The following is a 22240-nucleotide window of genomic DNA, read 5'->3' on the forward strand; positions in this document are numbered from 1 at the left end:
TAGATGGTAAGCTCTCATGATCAGGGCCCCCCCTAACCCTGTTGTCTTGATTTGTATTGAAACTGTATTGTCTCCCTTTATTTTGTAAAGCACTATGCAAACTGTTGGTTCTATCTAAATCCTGAATAAGAATAAGTGCATAAAGGTTGTAACTGTAAACCACAGGCTCCTGCCTAGGGTTGCCTTGTTGATGATTCTATGGTTTAGTGTGTGTAAGAAGAGTGATTGCTGTAGTATTTACCTGTAAAGTGATTTTATTTATTTATTTTTATAGAGGACTTCCAATGATCATTCATGACATTGCATTTTTTTAAATGCTGCTTATTCCATATTTTTTTGTTAGTGTATTGAATATTGTAACTTGTAGATTAACTTCTAGAGATTCAGTTTGGTATACACTTAATTCCCTTCTTAAACCGGCCATAAATGGATCGAAAGTCGGCTGGTTCAGCAGGGACTGGTCAAGATTCGATCCATGTATGGGCAGGCTGATTGATCTATCCATCGACTTGGATTTATCCGCTGTAGCCACTAGCAGTAATCATTGTGTTCAGCCAGAACACAATAGTGCTGCGGGAGGTATGCCCTCGTCAACACTGACTGTGTTGATGGGAGAATCGAGCAATTTTTCTTTCCTTCCACCCATGATGGAAGGAAAGCAAATCAAATCATCTATGGGCTGCTTTACAACTGTTAAGATATCAAGCACCCAGGCGATGTATCGTTTTCTGTGGTTCGGCCGACTCTAATGCTGGCCATACACAGCTCAATTCCTGCCGAATTGGCTGAAACTCTGAGTGGCTCTGTTGGCACCACCCGGCTCAACAAACGTCAGTCTGAAGGTCAAAGGAGTCGGGCGGTAAATTCTCAGCCACAGACTGTAGTCACTTGTTTGGGTATTCTGACCGCCACGGGAGCAAAGGCTGTCAGAATACAATAGCTTGCAAGGAATATTCCTTCATCCATGCTGTTTGGGGTGGATTTGGAAATTTTTTAATTTTTTTTAAATTTTTTTTTAAACATTAACTTACATTCGTAACATAACTTACATCAAGCTCATCCCTTTACATTATGTTGTATAAAAATAATGGAGATTGTAAAGGTTTAATTTTTTTTCTTTAATAATGAACGTGTTACACTTACCTGCTCTGTGTAATGGTTTTGCACAGAGCAGGCCTGATCCTGAACTATTGGTTCCTCCCCTGCCACCACTTTAGGCTCCTGGCTCCTCCCCCAACCCTTCCCCGCTGAGTGCTTCCATAGCAAGCTGCTTGCCATGGGTTCACTCATGCATTCTTGCTTCTGAGCCCTCCTCTGTGTGGTGTGTCCATAAAACAAGCAGTGCGGGGTTTGGCCCTTCTCCCTGCTCGCTGACTGTGATTGACAGTAGCAGAAGCCAATGAGGAGAGAGAGATCGCAGAACTTCTGCTCTCGTGCATATCGCTGGATCGAGATTAGGCTCAAGCGAGTATAAGGAAGGGCTGAGCTGCATGCAGAACGTTTTTTTTTTTTAACCTTAATGCATACAATGCATTACGGTTAAAAAAAACAAAAAACGTTCTACCTTTTTAGAAAAACTTTAAAAAATATATTTTACTTTTAAACAGGAATCGTACAGAGTTCAGGAGCTGGCTGACCTTGTCTGGCAATTGAGTGGGGAGCGCGAGCTTTCAATAACCATAATCATTTCTACTGTTACCTTAACGGTTATGCACACTCGGGGGTTGGGAGACATTATGACAACAGGTACTTGACAAGACAGCAGCTGTCAAACTGCAAGTGACTACTGACATTTAGACTCCTTTCACACTGGAGGCGTTTTTCAGGCGCTACAGCGCTAAAAATAGCACCTGAAAAAAGCCTCAGCTGCAATCCCAGTGTGAAAGCCCGAGTGCTTTCACACTGGGGCGCTGCGCTGGCAGGGCGTCACAAAAGGTCCTGCCATCAGCTTCTTTGCAGCAGTGAATACACCGCTCCTCCACCACTCCTGCCCATTTAAAACAATGGGGCAGCACCGCTGCAACGGCGTTTTGAGGGTGGATTTAACCCTTTTTCGGCCGCTAGCGGGGGTTAAAACCGTCACGCTAGCGGCCGAATAGCCGCTAAAACGACAGTAAAACGGCGCTAAAAATTAGCGCCGCTTTGCTGCCGACGCCCGGGGGCGGCTCAGCGTGAAAGGGCTCTTAAAAGCATACTCAAATAATGCTTTAAAGTTATGGTTAAGATGTTGCTTCTTCTGAAATTAGGCTGTCGATAAGGCTGCCTGTTGTCGCCGTCGCCCCCCCATGGAAATATCTCGTAAAATAAAATCTTTGGATGGTTGGGTCACACCTTCCCTTCTAAGTGCAGCTATTATCTATGGCCGGCTTTAGAGCTATAATTTTTTTTTTTTTCCAGGGAGAGGAGACATTCAACCCCAGCTGGACAGCGCCTTGCAGGACGTCAATGATAAATACTTATTGCTGGAAGAAACGGAGAAGCAGGCGGTGAGGAAAGCCCTGATCGAAGAACGCAGCCGCTTCTGCTCCTTTATCTCCATGCTGCGGCCTGTCATCGTAAGTCCTCATCATGTTGGAATTTATGTACACAGGCACCGTGTAATTCTATTTCTTCCATTCATGAGTGCAGAACCGGGAGGAGATGTCTTCTGTCATGTGAACCTTTTTCAAAATGAATGGAATAAAACAATAGTGTGCCGGCTTGTATATTATTGTGGATGAGATTTTTTTTTTTTTTTCTTATTTTTATCTTTCTACTGAGAGGTTTAAATCTGAACACTGCTAAACACACAGATGAAATACCTACACTACATTTTGTATTTCTGTCCATCCAGTCCTAAGAGTTACAAAGCTCTGTCTGGCGGGGCAGGAGACCTGATTTTTCTCTGCTGCAATTAGGCAACACTTACAGGTCTTGCACTCCCCGGCCTCTGATTGGACAGTGAAAGGAGAAGCAGCAGACTAATGAGCTCATCTCTTTGTTACCTTGCTCTCTCCTCCCTTAGCTCAGATAGCTCATAGTTGGCATATGAGCACTACAGTACAACTGGCTGACTTTGTGCTGCTTCTCCTTCTTCCAATCCAAGCTCTGCTACACAGGGGCTGGAAAATGCTGATACCTTGTCTTATTCAGGTATTTACTAAAAAAAAAAAAAATATACATAATATGATGTGTTAATGAGTCCCAAGCTGCATTCATTTATGTCTTCTTTAGCTGTCTGGAGTTCATCTTTAACCACCTCAATACCGGGCACTTGGACCTCCTTCCTGCCCAGGCCAATTTTCAGCTTTCAGCGCTGTCTCTGTTTAAATGACAACTGCGCGGTCATGCTACGCTGTACCCAAACAGAATTTTTATCATTTTGTTCCCACAAATAGAGCTTTCTTTTGGTGGTATTTGAGCACCTCTGCATTTTTTTTATCTTTTGCTAAACTAATAAAAAAAAGACAGAAAATTTTGGAAAAAAAAAAAAAAGTTTTTCTTTTGTTTCTGTTATAAAATTTTGTAAATAAGTAAGTTTTCTCCTTCACTGATAAGGCGGCACTGATGAGGTGCCACCAATGAGGTGGCACTGACGATGGGCGGCACTGATAGCCAACACTGATGGGCTGCACTGATGGGTACTTATGGGTGGCACTGATAGGCGGCACTGATGGGCACTGATATGCGGCACTAATAAATGGCATTGATAGACATCACTGATGGCACTGGAAGGCATTTGGGATGGCACTGATGGGCAGCTCCCTGGGCACTGATGGGCAGCTCCCTGGGCACTGATGGGCAGCTCCCTGGGCACTGATGGGCAGCTCCCTGGGCACTGATGGGCAGCTCCCTGGGCACTGATGGGCAGCTCCCTGGGCACTGATGGGCAGTTCCCTGGGCACTGATTGTCATTTCCCTGGTGGTCTAGGGTGGCATACCTTGTGGTCCAGAGTGGTGCCAATCCCTGGTGGTCCTGGGCTGGCATCTGAGGGGGGGCTGCGCTGGTAAACAATGAGCACAGAGCACCCCTGTCAGGAGAGCAGCCGATCGGCTCTCCTCTACTCGTGTCTGTCAGACGCGAGTGAGGAAAAGCCGATCAACGGCTCTTCCTGTTTACATCGTGATCAGCCGTGATCGGACTCGGCTGATCGAGTGGTAAAGAACCTCTGTCAGAGGCTCTTTACCGAGATCGGTGTAGCAGTGTGTCTGACTGACACACCAAACCACTGGTCGCCGCTATGCGCGCCCGTTCTGGACGTCATATGAAGCCTGCCCAGAACGAGAGCTGCGCCGCCTGGCCGTCATTTGACGGCTGGCGGGCGTGAGGCGGTTAAAGTGTAGCAAAAAGAGAAAAACAGAAAAATCAGCAAAAGGGACATAACTTATGCTGGCCATACACTATACGAAAAATCGGCTGAAATTCGGTCATTTAGACAGTTCGTACATTTTTCGTCCAGTTAATGGGCACAAAATCAATAATCGGTTTTGAGCCAAAAAAACGAAGGACAAGTTTGAAAATTTTCTGCCAAGCGAACGATAAATTGAAAGGTTAATGTGTTTCCCGTCCGAACTGTCTGCACTAGGTATAAGTAAAAAAATAAACAAAAAATGCATTAGTTTATGTGCACTGACGGCCGAATGTTCGTTTTTCGAAAATGGGTTTGGCCAATTTTTCGTATAGTGTATGGCCAGCATTAATCAATAGGATGTGTCTCTTGTGCTGATGTCTCTTCTGTTAGTGATGTAATCTTCTGGTACAGTGGGGGTTAATACAACTAAAGAGCGGTCACAGGCACTCATCAAGAGAGCCCGACTATGCCCACCCTTTCTGCCCATCTCCTCCATTCAAAGAAGCCAAACTACAGCGTCTGAATAAAACAGGATCTATAAATGGAGGAGGGGCACATGATTGATAGGTCTGCCATCTTCATTCATAGAAGCTGTAGTATGGCTTCTATGAATGTAGAGTTGGGCGGGAAGGGCAGGCATAGTCAGGCTCTCTTGATGGGTGTTCCCCCTCACTCCTACACTGAGAACTGAACAATCAAAGACCACTGATTGCTCAGTTCTTGGGTCCGCTGTGACTAGCGTGCCAGACTATGGAGGGGTGGGAGAGTGGCTGGCTCAGGCTCTCAGTGATGCGCTGAGAGGCTGAGCCAGCTGGTGGTCAGACATCTGGGTGGATACGACATTATTGTTGGGATCCCTGCAGAGCCTGGATTTGCTCTGACGTCAGCCACGGCTTTAGTCCGCTGTTGGCTGATTCTGGGTAATGGGAATGCAGAAATAAAAGAACTCCTGTGATCCACTGGAGAAGTATGGCCAAAAGAGCTTTGGCTATACTTCTCCTTTAATAGACTTCCTGGTATTTATGAACTTCAGCATAACAGAAGGGCAGGAGGAAATAATGCTTCGGTCTCCCTCCAGTGCTGGTCAGATGACATATTGGCCGTGTGAACGGGAGGAACAGATTTCAGTTTGAATTCTTGAGTCATCCCCTTTAGCAGACACTATGTAATTAAATGCCCAGCCTTGAGCAGCACCAGAAGGAGCCAAGTGCAGCATTTCTCTAGAATCTTTATTCATTCCAACAAAACTGTTAATGCAGTAAATTACATAAAAGTGGTTATAAAGGTAGAAGTTTTTTTTTGTTTGTTTTTTTTTACCTTAATGCATTCTCCGCATTAAGGTAAAAAAACCTTGTGCAGCTCCCCCATACTTACCTGAGCACGATCTCGATCCAGGACTGTTCCCGAGAGCAACGGCTCTCTCTGCCCTCTCCCTCCTCATTGGCTCAGAGACAGCAGCGGGAGCCAATGTCAATCAAATCCTGCGACCAGGTAGCAGAAAGCAGGGCCGAGCCTTGCTTGTCTATGTCTATAGAAACAGGCAGTATGGCTTGGGATCAAGCCTGCCCGGGTGCCCCCATAGGAAGCGGCTTCCTATTGGGGGTACACACCAGAGAGGTGGAGCCAGGAGCGCCGGCGGGGCACCTGATCGGGGCTGCTTTGTGCAAAACCATTACACAGAGCAGGTGTCGAGTATGGCGTGTTTGTTATTTAACCGGTTCCTGACCGGCGCACACCAATGTACGTCGGCAGAATGGCACGGCTGGGCAAATGGGCGTACCCATACGTCCCTTTGAATTTGCCACCGTGCCATTGCGTGCGCGTGGGCCGGGAGCTCTGTGAGTCGGGTCGTGGGTCCCGTGGACTTGATCGCCGCGGGGATACCCGCGATCGCCTCACGGAGAGGACGAATGGGGAGATGCTAATTTAAACCAGCATCCCCCCCGCTCTGCCTAGTGGCAGTGTCACTGATCTCTGCTCCCTGTGATCAGGAGCAGAGATCAGTGACATGTCACACCTAGCCACGCCCCCCCCACAGTTAGAAACACTCCCCAGGACATACATAACCCCTCCCTAGCCCCCTAGTGGTTAACCCCTTCACTGCCAGTGTCATTTACACAGGAATCGGTGCATTTGTATAGCACCGATTGTTGTATAAATGCCAGTGGTCCCAAAAATGTGTCAAAAATGTCCAATGTGTTCGCCATAATGTCGTAGTCACAAGAAAAATCGTTGATTGCTGCCATTACTAGTAAAAAAAAAATTAATAATAAAAATGCCATAAAACTATCCCCTATTTTGTAAACGCTATAACTTTTGCGCAAACCAATCAATAAACGCTTATTGCAGTTTTTTTTTTTTTTTTTACCAAAAATATGTAGAAGAATACGTATCGGCCTAAACTGAGGAAAAAAAATGTTTTTCAAATATTTTTTGGGGATATTTATTATAGCAAAAAGTAAAAAATATTGCGTTTTTTTTCAAAATTGTCGCTATTTTTTTGTTTATAGCGCAAAAAATAAAAACCGCAGAGGCGATCAAATACCACCAAAAGAAAGCACTATTTGTGGGGAAAAAAGGACCTCAATTTTGTATGGGAGCCACGTCGCACGACCGCGCAATTGTTAAAGCGACGCAGTGCCGAACCGCAAAAAGTGCACTGGTCAGGAGGGGGGGTAAATTCTTCCAGGGGCTGAAGTGGTTAAAAAAAATGGTTGTAAAATGACTAACAAATAAGCATAGATCTGCTCTGATTAAAATCGATCTATCTAGATCCATATGTAACACCTTGTCTTTATTCTGATGCTGACATGCTGTCCTCTCCTTCCACAGGAAGAGGAAATCTCCATGCTGGGGGAGATCACCCATTTACAGACAATATCTGAGGACCTGAAGACTCTCACCATGGATCCCCACAAACTTCCTTCTGCCAGTGAGCAGGTTGGTATAAGAGATGACCAGGTATATCATATACTGCAATATGATAGCATTAGAAGATGAGCTTCATTACAGAAGGAGTAAAAGGTGGTCACTGGTCTGTTTTGAAGACTTGGAGAGAAGGCAGGCATTCTGTATGCAGTACAATATACAACGAAAGCCAGATTATCAGCATTGTTGGACTCTCATAGGTTTGTTTCCAGTACCCATAAGGTCTTATTTATCGGTGGAGAAAGAAAGGTTACGGGTGATTTTTATTTCTGTCGACGGTCAGATATCTCCTTTCTGGTGCAGTGTGGAGAAAATCTAGTTGATATGGATAATAGGAGCAGTATTGAGCTTGGGCATGTTGGGGCTAAGAACTGAACCCATGTGTGTGAGCCCGACAGGAAGCTGTCACCTGTATGGGTTAATCATCTGTGGCCAGGGCATTCCCCATCCCACAGCTACACATATACACAGCCCTTGTATACATCCAGGGCGGGGAATGCCTCCACTGCAGATGATTGGCCTGGTACAGGTGGCAGGCTCAAACATGTGGGTTCAGATCCTAGTCGGAACACGTCCAAACCAACTACTAAACAGATTCCCCACCAAGGACGAGCTAATAAACATACTCCAATCCTTTGAGAGCTTGAAGCTGAGACTTTGTGCGGCTGCTGGCTCTCAGTCCCGGGTGCCAATCACAGTTCTTCCTGATCATGCGGTCACTGTCAGCCCTGAAATAGAGATCAGATGCAAACTGAAGGCTTCCTTGTCAGATATGAAAGACTTCATCTTCATCTACAACCCCCCCCCGGAATAAGTGGCTACATTAGAGCTAAATGCAGATTTTATTTTATTATATACTTGTAGTATCAGTGGAGAGAATGACAACCCTGATGTCAGTAGGTGTAATTTTGATATGTAAACTTTAATATCTAGTCATAGGGGGTTGATTTACTAAAGGCAAATCCAAGTGCACTTGAAAGTGCAGTTGCTGTAGATCTGAGGGGAAGATCTGAAATGAGGGGAAGTTCTGCTAATTTCTATCATCCAATCATGTGCAAGCATAAAATTCTATTTTTCATTTTCCTTGTCCCCCTCAGATCTACAGCGACTGCACTTCTAATTGCACTTGTAGTACACAGTGGATTTGCCTTTAGTAAATAAACCCCATAGTCTCCGGTGTCAAGATGGCAACTGGAGGTTTCAGTCAAACACATTTTAAATCGCATAGTCAATAATTCTGGTTCTCATCCTCTTCTGTGTATTTTCTTTTTTTTATTCTTTTCTTGTGGAAATTCTTAGTAAATCAGCCCCATAGTGTAAGTGGTCGAATATCTAAGTGGTATTTGTGTGAGCTCATGTGATCTCTAATGCCCAAGTCTTAACCTGGAGAATGCAACGCCAACAACAGTGATGTACTGTCACGTACCTGGTGGAGATCGAGCTGTAGAGGAGGCTTCTCTTGCACCTCCTGTCCAACGCCCCTGGTAGAGATGACGGGGAGTGAAAGACATAGAGTGGCACGAGGGCTGAAGTAGCAGGTGGCACCAGCTGGGCCTTGGCAGGAACCTGATGTCTGCTGATCACCGGATAGGCATTGAGAACAGGAACTCTGTGTCGCTGGATCAGCAGGCAGAAGCGTGGTTGAAACATAAGCCAGGGGGTCATCAACAGCCGGGCAGAGCAGGTACCAGGACGTGAGGCAGAAGCGAAGACTGGATACAAGCCAGGTTCGTTACACAGTCGGGCTGCGAGGTACAGAAGTGTAAGGCTGGAGCAGGGTCAAACACAAGCCGGGGTCACAGGTAGGCAGGCGGAAGTCCAGGGGAAGGTTCAGGTGAAGCCGGGTCAAACACAGGAAACTGAAACAGATCAAGGCACAGGTAAACAGGAACTAGCTGAAAGACCACTCAGTAATGTATGCATATCATTGCCCCATTTAAATAGGCTGACTGGCGCCAGTATGTGCACCTGCTCACGCATGTGCCAGTACATGTTGTTCTTTGTGCGCACACTGGTGTGCCCGCGCCTGTGCGCCAATGCGTGTCTGTTAACTGGACTTCTCTTACATGTATGTTTCAATTGTGTATAAACAAGAACACACAAAAATTGCCAGTAACTCACTAGGGTATAAATGCTGAAAAGCCCAGTATGTGAGCAAACACAGCGTCTCTTATAATCGCTGACACACCAGTCAAGGTGTGATCCAGGTAATTACAAACACGGACAAGGTGGGGTAGTACCTCACCAAAAAGAGATTACTAGGGACCATGCAGCTTAAAATAAGGGGTCTTTATTACAAAATTTCAAATGGTAATACAAATAACTGGGTAAAAAATTCTCACCACCAGCACCTATGCTAGAGAATTAAAAAAAAAAAAAAACAACGTTGTCTAATCCAAAAGCAGCTGCATCATTCAAAACCGCTCACATACACGTATCACATACATGGCCCATAGAGTGGTAAGTTGGTTTTGTGGAATAGAATAGAAATCCACAGGGTGTCTAACCAGTCAAACACTGTAGAGATTGATGCCCAAGTATAGGGCTCCCATAGGTAATGTGTGACTCCAAGTTTAGTTCAGTCAAGGGAAAGATTGTATTGTCACCGTTTGGCAAACAGCAGACATTAGGTCAAAGTATACTGTGCTGGTAATCTTCACGGCCCAGTGTTCCCAGCTGTAAACAGGGCTATGGAAACAAATGCTCAATGAAATTGGGTTAAGGTAGCACCGATATTGGCCCAAAGTACAGCATAAGACTGCGTGTTACCATCAGTTCACTGTGGATAAATAGATATAACGCTTGAAAAACAGATCATAGACCGGCAGCTACGCTCACCCAGCCTTTGACGGTATAGATTGGCGTCCATGGTGACCCGAGATAACCTGCTCTCTTATCCCGGCTGAACAGGAGGATTCAATAGGAGGCAGAAGTAGTAGCTCAGGTCTTGCTCAGGGTATGGAGCGATGGCCACTCATCCGGTCTGATCTTTAGTGTGCCTTTCTCAAGATGGAAAACCACATAGTCAATAATTCTGGTTATTATCCTCTGCTGTGTAGCTTCCGTTTTTGTAATCTTTTCTTGTGGAAATTCTTAGTAAATCAGCCTCATAGTGTAAGTGGTTAAATATCTGACTAAGTTACAGCTGTGTGAGCTCATGTGATCTCTGTTGCTACCCTGAAGAATGCAACTCCAACAACAGTGATGTTTGTTTCAATTGTGTGTGCCTTAATCCTACTGCATTGTGTAGTGCTGTCTGTCTAACAAAGGGAACTTACTGATCGGAGAAAAGAGAACAGAAAAGTTGATCCCACCAATGTGCTATTGTTCTTTCACTATCCAAATATAGGATGAGGATGAAAAGTGAAGTCACGGATGTTTTGTAAGGTGTGGAAGTAATATGAAGACTGGCTGAAAGGATGAGAAGTAAAAACATTTCACAACAATGTATGACATTGTTGTAAAAATGCCACAACAAGGCACGAGTCTAGCTTCTGGTTTTGATTTTAGACTGATTTATTCAGAATCTTGAAAATACTAGTGCACTCGGATTGATAAAGCAGTGCCACATTCCCATCTGTATAATGAAAACGGATCTAGTATTGGTTGGGATTTTTTTTTAGGCACTTGAAGACCTATAACAACTGTTAAAACAATACAAAAATGTATTCATTGTGTTTAAAAACAACAACGTTATTGCATGAAACCCATCTAGTAATAAATACAATGTACATGAAGCACAACCACCATGATATTCAGAAACTTACATTAACCCACCTATTGCCTACAGATAGTGTTCCTCCTGTAGGCCTGACATTCTCTTTGATCTCTGTTCTTTAAATAGGTGATCCATGATTTGAAGGGCTCAGACTATAACTGGTCTTATCAGACCCCTCCATCTTCTCCCAGTACCACCATGTCTCGCAAGTCCAGCGTCTGCAGGTAAGTCCTTGTCTACTCCGCCTATCTGGAAAACATTTGTCCAAGACAACAACTGAGGTCCAGTAGAAACCCCCCACATGCTCTTTTGAATGAAAGATTCTTAATATAGTCCTTGAAGACAGACGGACATCTATTTTGCAGCGTATAGGCCTCATGCACACAGGATGTTTTGCTGTCTCTCCTAGATTCCTTTCCTCCTGGCAGCAGAGTTTTGGCATAAAAACGTTTGATGCTTGTAAACTCGTGCAGTGTGTTTAGACACGTCAAGCGATTGGGCATTAATTAATTTCATTGGCCATAATAATAATATATCCTTGCCAATTAAAATGAATTTACACTCAAGTGCTAATTGTGGCTAGCGCTCAGGCGCTTTTATGCACGTTTAGGTGTGTCAAGGGTTTTTTCCTGCCAAAACTCTGCTGCTCCTGGACCTGCTGGCTGTGGGTTTTTTTCTTTCTGCCTCTAACCCCTTATGTGAGCTTGGACACATAGGATAACATGCAGGGGCGTATAGAGGCAGGGAAAAAAATGACAGACGCCCCTAGGAGCAGCAGAAAAAATATCCCATGTTCATGAGGCCTTATTACTGATGTTATCTGACCCCAGCAGACCAGTAATGGCTACCTTACCCAATACCAAGTACACTATATGGCCAAAAGTATGTGGAGAAATGATTAAGTTCAGGTGCTTCCAGTGAAGAATAGTGGTAATGGTACAGCATGCAAAGACATTTTAGATAACTGTCCACTTCCAACCTTATGGTAACACTTTTGGAAAGTCCTTTTGATCCAGCGTACCTGTGCCCCTCTAGAAAGCCAACAATATACAGACACGGTTTGGTGAGTTTTGGTGTGGAGGAACTCGGGTGGCCTGCACTGAGCGCCAACCTCAACCTCACTGAACACCTCTGGGATAAATCCAATTATGAGCCAGGTCTTCTCAGTCAACATCATTGCTTGACCTCACAAATGCTGTTTTGGCTGAATTGGGTACAAGTTCACACACACACTCAAAATTTTGTGGAAAACCATTCTAGAAGCCTGTAGGGTGGTATAGCCTTAAAGGGGTAGGGTGGTGTACCCCCAAAGGAGGAGGGTGGTATAGCTCCAAAGGGGTAGGGTGGTGTACCCCCAAAGGAGGAGGGTGGTATAGCTCCAAAGGGGTAGGGTGGTGTACCCCCAAAGGAGGAGGGTGGTATAGCTCCAAAGGGGTAGGGTGGTATACCCCCAAAGGAGGAGGGTGGTATAGCTCCAAAGGGGTAGGGTGGTATACCCCCAAAGGAGGAGGGTGGTATAGCTCCAAAGGGGTATGGTGGTATACCCCCAAAGGGGGGGGGGGGCGCACGCAACACCCCTTATCAGTGCCCATGGTTTTGTAATTAAATGTTAACAAGCCCATATAGGTATTCTGGGCCAGGAGTCCTCGTGCTTTTGGCTATATAGTGTATTTTATGTGTTCGTATGTAATCTTCTGTACTACAGTGTGCAGAATATTAAAACGTATCATACATTTAAAGACCAACTTGGGTCTAATGGAAAAATTATGCTTTATTGACGTAACCTAAATAGAACTGGTCATCATTTCCACACTTTCCTTAGCAGGTGATATGCAGTGCAGGGCCTGGTGCCCCAAGAAAATATTACGTATGCCCATCTCCTCCCCCCACATGATTATTAACCACACAGCAAAATACTGCTACTGGGATCAGCCTGAGATCTCCATATATTTCTTTATGCAGAATCCAGTAGATTGTACAAGACACACAAATGCTCTGCCATTGGCGCATTCTGCATTAAAAATATATGGAAAAATAATATGGTTAGCCTGTCCTGCTGCACTGGTGAGAGGCGTTTCCCCTGCTGTGGTTCTGATGTGCATAGAAGCCCAAACATGGGAATGAATTGTTTATTGTGAGTGGAGTTACTCTTTAAAGCTTATCTCTGGGAATTAAAACAAAAAAACTACCCATGCAGTCATCCAACCCCCCCCCCCTCATTTCCTGCAGGGTTGACTGCTCATTAGGTCTGGGGGTAGAGAGATGAGCTGTAAAGCCCCATACACACTATCAGATTTTCTGCTGATTTTTTTTTTTTTCCCTTCAGATTTACCAAAACCATATAATATGAGGTCCAACCTTAGGAGTTTCAATTTGTATGCAACCAGGCAGGCCCTTCCACTACATGGTTTTGGTAAATCTGAAGACAAAAGTCAGCAGAAAATCTGATAGTGTGTGTGGGGCTTTATACTTACCTTATTCCTCGCTCTAGCACTCTTTTAGAGCTCTCCTTTCTCTCTGACTCCTAACTTGTGGGCAGCCCTCGTCTTCCTCATGTACAATGCAAGTCTATTGGCCCTGCACTGTATCCGATGACATCCGAGTACGACTGCCGGATGGATTGCCAAAAGAAAGAGGTTCAGGGAATGGTCAGAGTGGTGGAATCCTGCTGGAGCCAGTGTTAATTTAGTTGACTAAAACGACTAAAACATTTTAGTCGACTAAATGAATACTATTTTAGTTGACTAAAATACAACTAAAGCTAAAAGCCATTTTAGTCAAAAGACTAAAAAATGGGACTAAAACTAAAATGCCATTTTAGTCCTAAGACTAAAATTAACACTGGCTGGAGCAAAGAATAAGGTAAAGCTGACCATAGATGGGTGTTTTTGTTTTTTGTTTTTTTTTCCTTGAGCTTGCGTGCCGAATGAAAAACGGACAGATTCCTCCGTCTACACAAGCGAGGTGGATGGAGGAATCCCCTCTGACAGCTGGACTCTGCTGGAATACACTGATCAGCAGCTGTGGTTGATTGGCTGCAGCCGCTGATCGACAAACGTTTTCCAGCACTTCACAAGCAGGTAACCCCTGGAATCGGGGCGGGGGGAATCGAGTATTTTTTTTTACAAAATTCCTAGAGTTCACCTTGAAGTCTTTCATTATGAATAATTTAGTCTTTGTAGAGACTGACAGATGTACATAAGAAGAATCTGCCTGCTTGTTACACAGACCCCTGTGTGTAATGAATGAGTTAATGTCCTCGCATTCACCATCCGGCAAACTGTTTTGGATCTCCGAAACAGTTTTAATAGCATGCTGTCTTTGGTCTGAATACTGAATGGTTTTTGAACCCCCAGTTATTATTCTGGTAGGTATTCCCCATGTCTCTCCCAGAGGTGCATCTTCCCCTCCCAATGTCTTATGGAGTTTGTTTATGGGAACTTCAGCAGCATGAATAATCCAGCAAGTTTGTGTCTATCTTGTGTGATGTGAGTGTTTTGTGTACATATGCACTGTATATATTCAGAGAATGAGCCATAGACAAGATATATACAGATATCGTACATGCAGTATCCTACAGGTTTTGTATCTTGAGCACAAACGCAACTCCAGTTTAAAAAAAAATAAATGTGTATAAATGTGTGTGTATATAGATAGATATATCTATCTCTATCTATAGATATATATTAATATATATAAAAATTCTCAAATTGATTTGTGGGACGACCTGTCTTCAGAAGGAACACCTGGTGCAATCTCAATGTTGTAATGAGAAAAGCTGCAGTGTCTGCATCCTTTTACAATGGAGGAACCGCAACAAAAATGAATCTCCTGTGGCAGGGAATGCCTGGAATTTTGATTTGTATCTCAGCAGTTAGCCAATTAGATTTTTATGGGCATGTAAAAAACACTTCCATATTTCATGAAAGTGACCACTTTAAATTTGGATGATTTCAGAAAATTATAGTATCTGTGGAAATGCATTTACGGCCAGTTCACACTGCTGCGATCTGACATCATATGTGATTTGCACTGGTGTGCGGATCACATGCAATGTCTGTGCCATGCGAATTCAGCCATACAGATTGTATAGCTGAATTTGTAGGACCAAAATCGTGCAGGACCCTTTTTTGTCTGCACCAGAATCGGATCGCATGGGTGTTAACACCCATGCGATCCGATTCCTGTCCGAATGCACAGTTTGCACTGCGATATGGGATCCGATCTGGGGGTGTCATTACCTTTGTATTGACACCCGCAGCGATTCACATAGGGCAGTGTGAACTGCCTGCGAGTTGTATGCGATGCGAGAACCGGCACTGTAATCACGCTGGTTCCCGCATCACATATGTGAACCGGCACTTAATACAGAATGGCTTATGTGGAAATGATATATACTAAATCAATTTTTATCTGTAAGTGGGAGGGAGTTTTCCTACTGTAGCTCATGTCCGTTTCATTGTATATAGTCTGCAGGGTTGCATTTGTCTGTACTACAGTGCCACCTTGTGGCTAAAATGTTGATTTGTAGGGCCCATGTACACTTGGGGTTCTTCAAACCTTGCATTCATTCCATGAAATTTTAACATATGGGATGGCGTGTTTCTAGCAGCAAGTGTTTGTGTATTAAACACCCTGTTTAATTTTTTTTTATTATCTTTAAACACCTTCCCATCTGCAGTCACTATGCCCATTGTGGGGAATACATTTTCTAAACCCTCCCCTTTTTGAGAGCCATGAGCCAATGCTTTGTGTAGATGCGGATTGTCAATCCCCACTATTGTCCAGTCATATATCCTTAAAAATATAAAATTGATTTAGGTAGGAAGATTAGTCTTAAATCTTTTGTTAAGTTAGCTGACGCATGCCGGTTCTACTAAATTTGGATGATGTGCTGTACAGATACAGTATAAAGGGGAAAACCTGCCCAATATATAAATAGAAATGCTGTAAATTTGGCAATAAAGTTCTTTGAAGTTAAAAATACAAGAGAGGTGCAGCTTTCTTTCATTTATTTCCTCTGACCACAATACAACAGCACTGGCTTGTAGCCGGCACCCTGAAGAAGTGTCCCCAACAGCCTGAAACGTGGGATACTGCAGTCATTGTACTAAGTGTGTCTGTGTGTCATTTGTCGGTCTTGCTGCCTGCTTGCTGGAAATTTGTGGAGTTATAATTTGGTGCTTGATTTTTTTCCCTCCCCTTCTTCCCTTTTTTTCTTTTTCATTCCCCTCACCCCTCTTCCCCCACATTTTGCTACCCCCCTCGTATTCTCCTCTCCCCCCTTACCCTTGTCTCACACAGCAGTCTGAACAGCGTTAACAGTAGTGACTCGAGGTCGAGCGGCTCGCACTCACACTCACCCACTTCACACTATCGCTATCGCAGCTCCAATCTGCCCCAGCAGGCGCCGATGAGGCTGTCCAGCGTCTCCTCCCACGATTCTGGCTTCATTTCCCAAGATGCTTTTCAGTCAAAGTCTCCATCCCCTATGCCGCCGGAAGCTGTCAACCAGGTAAGCCGGAAGTCTGTGTGATTTTGGGTCTGTGAAGTGTCATTGGTCATGGTGCTCACTAGTGATGGGCTTAGGCGTGTTCGGATCAATCCCGCCAAGAAGCCGTCACTGCCAATCATAGGCAATGAGGCATTTCCCGACTGGCAGCTGCACATACACACGCTGCCTATGATTGGCGGTGTGCAGTGCCGGCTTCGTGGCGGGTATGATCCCAACACGCCCGAGCCCGTTCTTGGTGCTCACCAACACTGTTCTTGGACTGTATGTGCTAAAACCTTTGTTCTCGAACTGAAACCTTTTCTTAATAAAGTTGGGCATTGTCAGAACTCCCATTGGGATTGTATTGCTGTCTGAGGCATTGTTGGGGAGATTTTTCCTTACTTCCTGTCCCAGTGACAACTTGTATCAGACAGGAATTGAAAGCAGAACTAAACCCTCCTATCCTTTTCAGCCAAGGAAGCTGCCATCTTAGCCTCTGTTTGATCTCCAACTGCCATGGTGCTGCCCATGTGATCAGTTATGAGGCCAGCCATTTGATGGTTTGCCAGTTTGGTTGAGGACACAAGCAAATGTGACGGTTAGCAATCCTGGCATGCCGGCAGTGTAATTTTTTTTTTTTTTAAACCAATAAATTGGTTTAGTTCTGTTTGAAGGAAAATATGAAATGGAGATACAGACAGCAATAAAATTGTATTTCCTAAATGAAAACAACATACATAGTTTGAAATTTGTTAGTTCATGAAAAATTTTATCCTGCTTCTTCAAATTTTTCCCCCATTATATAAATACAAAGAATAGAGCCAGCAACTCCAAACGACCTTGTTGCTTCTCTTTCTTGTGCATAAAAAAGTGAGTAAACACATACAGGGACTGACGCGTTCTGGCTTGCAAGCCTTGATCACAGCTGTGATCAGCCGGAATGCGTCAGTCACTGTATGTTTTTACTCACTTTTTTTATGCACCAATAAAGAAGCAACATGGACTTTTGGAGTTGCCGGCTCTATTCTTTGTATTTGTCTGTACTGATGTGAGAGCATCAGAGCCAGAGCACCCATTATGGGTTTTATTAGAAGCCTGCAAAGGACTTACAATGCATTTGAGCATTGCATTATCTGCTTTTCCCTGCACTATAGTTAAAATCCAAACATCAGTTTGACCCCAATAATGATTAATTAATGATCGAACGTTCTTAAAACAAAAAAAAATTAAGTAAAATTCTACTAGTATATGGCCAGTTAAACAGATGAAGTAAGGATCTGTATGATGGCCCCAGTCCCTAAGATTCAAATATAAGTTGGCAATGGCAGCTTCCAAATTTGTATCCTGAAAGATTTGCCATAAAAGTGGGTCACAAGTAGATACTTTTTTGCATTATTTTTTCTATATTCGGTTTGGCAACGTTAGTCATAGATAATCCGACACGCTTTTTTTTTTTTTCTTTATTTGATCAAAATTATAATGGGCAACCTGCAAACAAATGAACATTGTTCCAATTGCATATCAAAAAAGTCAAATTGGCAAATATAACATGCGTGGTACTAAAAAAATATGTCCAGCCTATCTGATTACTTCCTTTTTGATTTACCCTTAAAAAAAAAAAAAAAAATCATATTCCCACACATGCTTCAAGTTTAGATTGTATAAGGTAGGTTATGTGGTCAGAGATCAGTGTCAGAGTTTACATGAGATATGGCACCAACATCCCGTTTAAACAAGAACAAAACATTTGGGAGATATGGGACTTTAAAGGTGCAAATCATTGAAGACAATATATTAAAGAAAATCTATATACAAATTTTATTAAATGAACAACATCAATAAAAACAGTACATACAGTGCAGACATAGCCATAGATGTGTGCAAGGCATCCTATTAATGACAATGATTTACTGTGGTCACGTTCATGTTTTCTACATGTTTCGCCATATGGCTTCTTCAGGAAAGAATGTGAAGGTTCATTAAATACAGAAACCTATGATTCGACAACTTTAGTTGTGCAGTAGAAATAGAAAAAATACAAATTAATACAACAAATATGGAAAAAATGTATCTTATGTATATCTATGACTGCACTTAAATGACAACAACAACAATATTGTTTGGGCCTCTAGACTCACAACATGAGGTAGGGCCTTCTGGGTTTTCGTTTAGGGAATGTCTTTTGCTTTTCATTTAAGTGCAGTCATAGATATACATAAGATACATTTTGTCCAGATTTATGTATTAATTTGTATTTTTTCTATTTCTACTGCACAACTAAAGTTGTCAAATCATAGGTTTCCTGAAGAAGCCATATGGCGAAACATGTAGAAAACACGAACGTGACCACAGTAAATCATTGTCATTAATAGGATGCTTTGCACACATCTATGGCTATGACCGTACTGTATGTATTGTTTTTATTGATGTTGTTCATTTGATAAAATTTGTATCTATATTTTCTTTTATATATTGTTGTCTTCAATGATTTACACCTTTTAAAGTCCCATATCTCCCAAATGTTTTGTTCTTTTAGATTGTATAAGAGCATTGTACATGTATTTTTTATGGAAAGTTTGTATTAGAACGTATGGGTACTGTTGTTGGTATTGGCACTTTGATGTAATGTGTAGTGCTGAGTGTCACACGTTCCATAGGACCTTTAAAACTAAAAAGAACAACTTGAAACCTAATATAGTCTGATTCTTCTTGTACCAAATTGTATTGTAACTGTACTGTCTGCCTTCATTTTGTAAAGCGCTGCGCAACCTGTTGGCACTATACAAATCCTGTATAGTAATAATAATAGTTAATTAGCGAGGCAATATTACCACCAGGCAAAATTTCTAGGCAGACAGCACAGACCCATCCTTGGGTAATTGGACAATTAGTGCTATATTACTCTAATGATCATGACATTGGCACCAACACCATCACTTGGTAGAACATTCACCTGCTGCTTAAGGCATCCACCCCCCACAGGCCGAATCCCTGCAGGATCATCTACCAATTAAGAAGTAGCCATAGAATGACCTCTTTCTATGCAACCAGCAAGGGAGTAACACTATGGTGTTGATTTACTAAAGACAAATAGACTGAGGACTTTGCAAGTGCAATTGCTCCAGATCTTAGTAAATGAGGGGAAGTGCTGCTGACTTCCATGATCAAATCATGTGCAGGCAAAAATACTGTTTTCTTTATTTTCCTTGCATGTGATTGGGTATTTTTTGTAACGTGAAGCTTTACCTAATTTCCTAAGCTCTGGAGCAAATGCACATTGCAAAGTGCACAGTCTTTTTCCCTTTAGTAAATCAGCCTCTATAGGAGCAGAGGGGAACTCTCACTGCTCTCTTAGTGATTTGCTACCAGCAGCAGGATTACTAATACAGTGGATATAAAATGTCTACACACCCCTGTTAAAATGTCAGGTTTCTGTGATGTAAAAAAAAATGAGACAAAGATAAATCATTTTAGAACTTTTTCCACCTTTATTGTGAATTATAAACTGTACAACTCAGTTGAACAGCAAGCTGATTTTTTTTTTTTAGGTGGAGGGAAGTAAAAATATAAAAACTAAAATAATATGGTTGCATAAGTGTGCACACCCTTAAACTAATACCTTGTTGAAACCCCTTTCGATTTTATTACAGCACTTTTTGGGTATGAGTCTATCAGCATGGCACATGTTGACTTGGCAATATTTGCCCACTCTTCTTTGCAAAAACACTCCAAATCTGTCAGATTGTGAGGGCATCTCCTGTGCACAGCCCTCTTCAGATCACACCACAGATTTTCAATGGGATTCAGGTCTGGGCTCTGGCTGGGCCGTTCCAAAACTTTAATCCTCTGGTGAAGCCATTCCTTTGTTGATTTGGATGTATGCTTTGGGTCGTTGTCATGCTGAAAGATGAAGTTCCTCTTCATGTTCAGCTTTCTAGCAGAAGCCTGAAGGTTTTGTGCTAATATTGACTGGTATTTGGAACTGTTCATAATTCCCTCTACCTTGACTAAGGCTCCTGTTCCAGCTGAAGAAAAACAGCCCCAAAGCATGATGCTGCCACCACCATGCTTCACAATGGGTATGGTGTTCTTTTTGGTGATTGTGCAGTGTTGTTTTTGCTCCAAACATATCTTTTGGAATTATGGGCAAAAAGTTCAAACTTGGCTTCATCAGACCAGAACACATTTTCCTGTATGCTTTTGGGAGACTTCAGATGTGTTTTTGCAAAATTCAGCCGGGCTTGGATGTTTTTCTTCGTAAGAAAAGGCTTCCGTCTTGCCACTCTACCCCATAGCACAGGAGATTGATGTCACATGTACCACACAGCCAGTACTTGCCAAATATTTCTGCAGCTTTAATGTTGCTGTAGACCTCTTGGTAGCCTCTCTGACCAGTTTTCTTCTCGTCTTTTCATCAATTTTGGAGGGACGTCCAGTTCTTGGTAATGTCACTGTTGTGCCATAATTTCTCCACATGATAATGACTTTCTTCACTGTGTTCCATGATATATCTAATACATAATAATCAGTGTAGCGCTGGACATAAAAAACAAATAATAAATGTGACTGGTGACTAGAAAAAATTAAGCACAATCTCTAATATTGCTAAAAATCAATTGAATAGAATAACCTCAGTGAGAAAAAAAAAAAAGAAGTGCAGCATTAAACCAATAAAACAATGCCAAGAAAAATATAGTATAAACACACATAGATTATTCGTCTAAGGTTTATATCTGGATAAGGTGAATGATAAATTTCTAATAAGTGATAAAGTAAAAATTCAAAAAGTGTCCCAAATAACAATGTGTTGATTCCAAAGAAGTCCAGAAAAGATGTTTTTGCAGGGTTCGGGAATATTTGATTCACCTCTTGTGCGGCCCACCACCAAATGGTAAAATTGAAGGCTTACCGACAAGCCTGCGACCGCCCTTATTCAGGGGGGTCAAAACAGGCTTAGTAGTGGAAATATCCAGTGATGATGGACCCTCCGAACTCCTTCTCTCTTCATCAAGCAGGCAGCCCACCGCAACGGGGACACCGATATGGAAGTATGCTCCCAGGGAATCCTTTACTATTCCCTCTCAGAAAAGCCAGGTACAGGTAAGCCACAGCTCTCATGTGTGAACACATGAGGAGAGCTGTGGCTTACCTGTACCTGGCTTTTCTGAGAGGGAATAGTAAAGGATTCCCTGGGAGCATACTTCCATATCGGTGTCCCCGTTGCGGTGGGCTGCCTGCTTGATGAAGAGAGAAGGAGTTCGGAGGGTCCATCATCCCTGGATATTTCCACTACTAAGCCTGTTTTGACCCCCCTGAATAAGGGCGGTCGCAGGCTTGTCGGTAAGCCTTCAATTTTACCATTTGGTGGTGGGCCGCACAAGAGGTGAATCAAATATTCCCGAACCCTGCAAAAACATCTTTTCTGGACTTCTTTGGAATCAACACATTGTTATTTGGGACACTTTTTGAATTTTTACTTTATCACTTATTAGAAATTTATCATTCACCTTATCCAGATATAAACCTTAGACGAATAATCTATGTGTGTTTATACTATATTTTTCTTGGCATTGTTTTATTGGTTTAATGCTGCACTTCTTTTTTTTTTTTTTTTCCCACTGAGGTTATTCTATTCAATTGATTTTTAGCAATATTAGAGATTGTGCTTAATTTTTTCTAGTCACCAGTCACATTCATTATTTGTTTTTTATGTCCAGCGCTACACTGATTATTATGTACTTGGTCTTTGCCTTATGTCGAGGGTTTAGT

General features: G+C 42.8%; 1 protein-coding gene across 3 annotated transcripts in view; it reads left to right on the forward strand.

Annotated features, from left to right (window-relative positions):
- The window catches only part of MTSS1 (MTSS I-BAR domain containing 1), a 181228-nt gene that overhangs the window by 132765 nt on the left and 26223 nt on the right, over positions 1–22240 (forward strand). For all 3 annotated transcript variants that reach the window (XM_073632228.1, XM_073632230.1, XM_073632229.1), the window contains exons 6-9: positions 2398–2555; positions 7164–7271; positions 11104–11201; positions 16282–16492. In XM_073632228.1, the coding sequence (XP_073488329.1) occupies positions 2398–2555; positions 7164–7271; positions 11104–11201; positions 16282–16492 (575 nt within the window). The remainder of the gene's footprint in view (positions 1–2397; positions 2556–7163; positions 7272–11103; positions 11202–16281; positions 16493–22240) is intronic.

Source organism: Aquarana catesbeiana, linkage group LG05, assembly GCF_042186555.1.
Source record: "Aquarana catesbeiana isolate 2022-GZ linkage group LG05, ASM4218655v1, whole genome shotgun sequence".
NCBI lineage: Eukaryota > Metazoa > Chordata > Amphibia > Anura > Ranidae > Aquarana > Aquarana catesbeiana.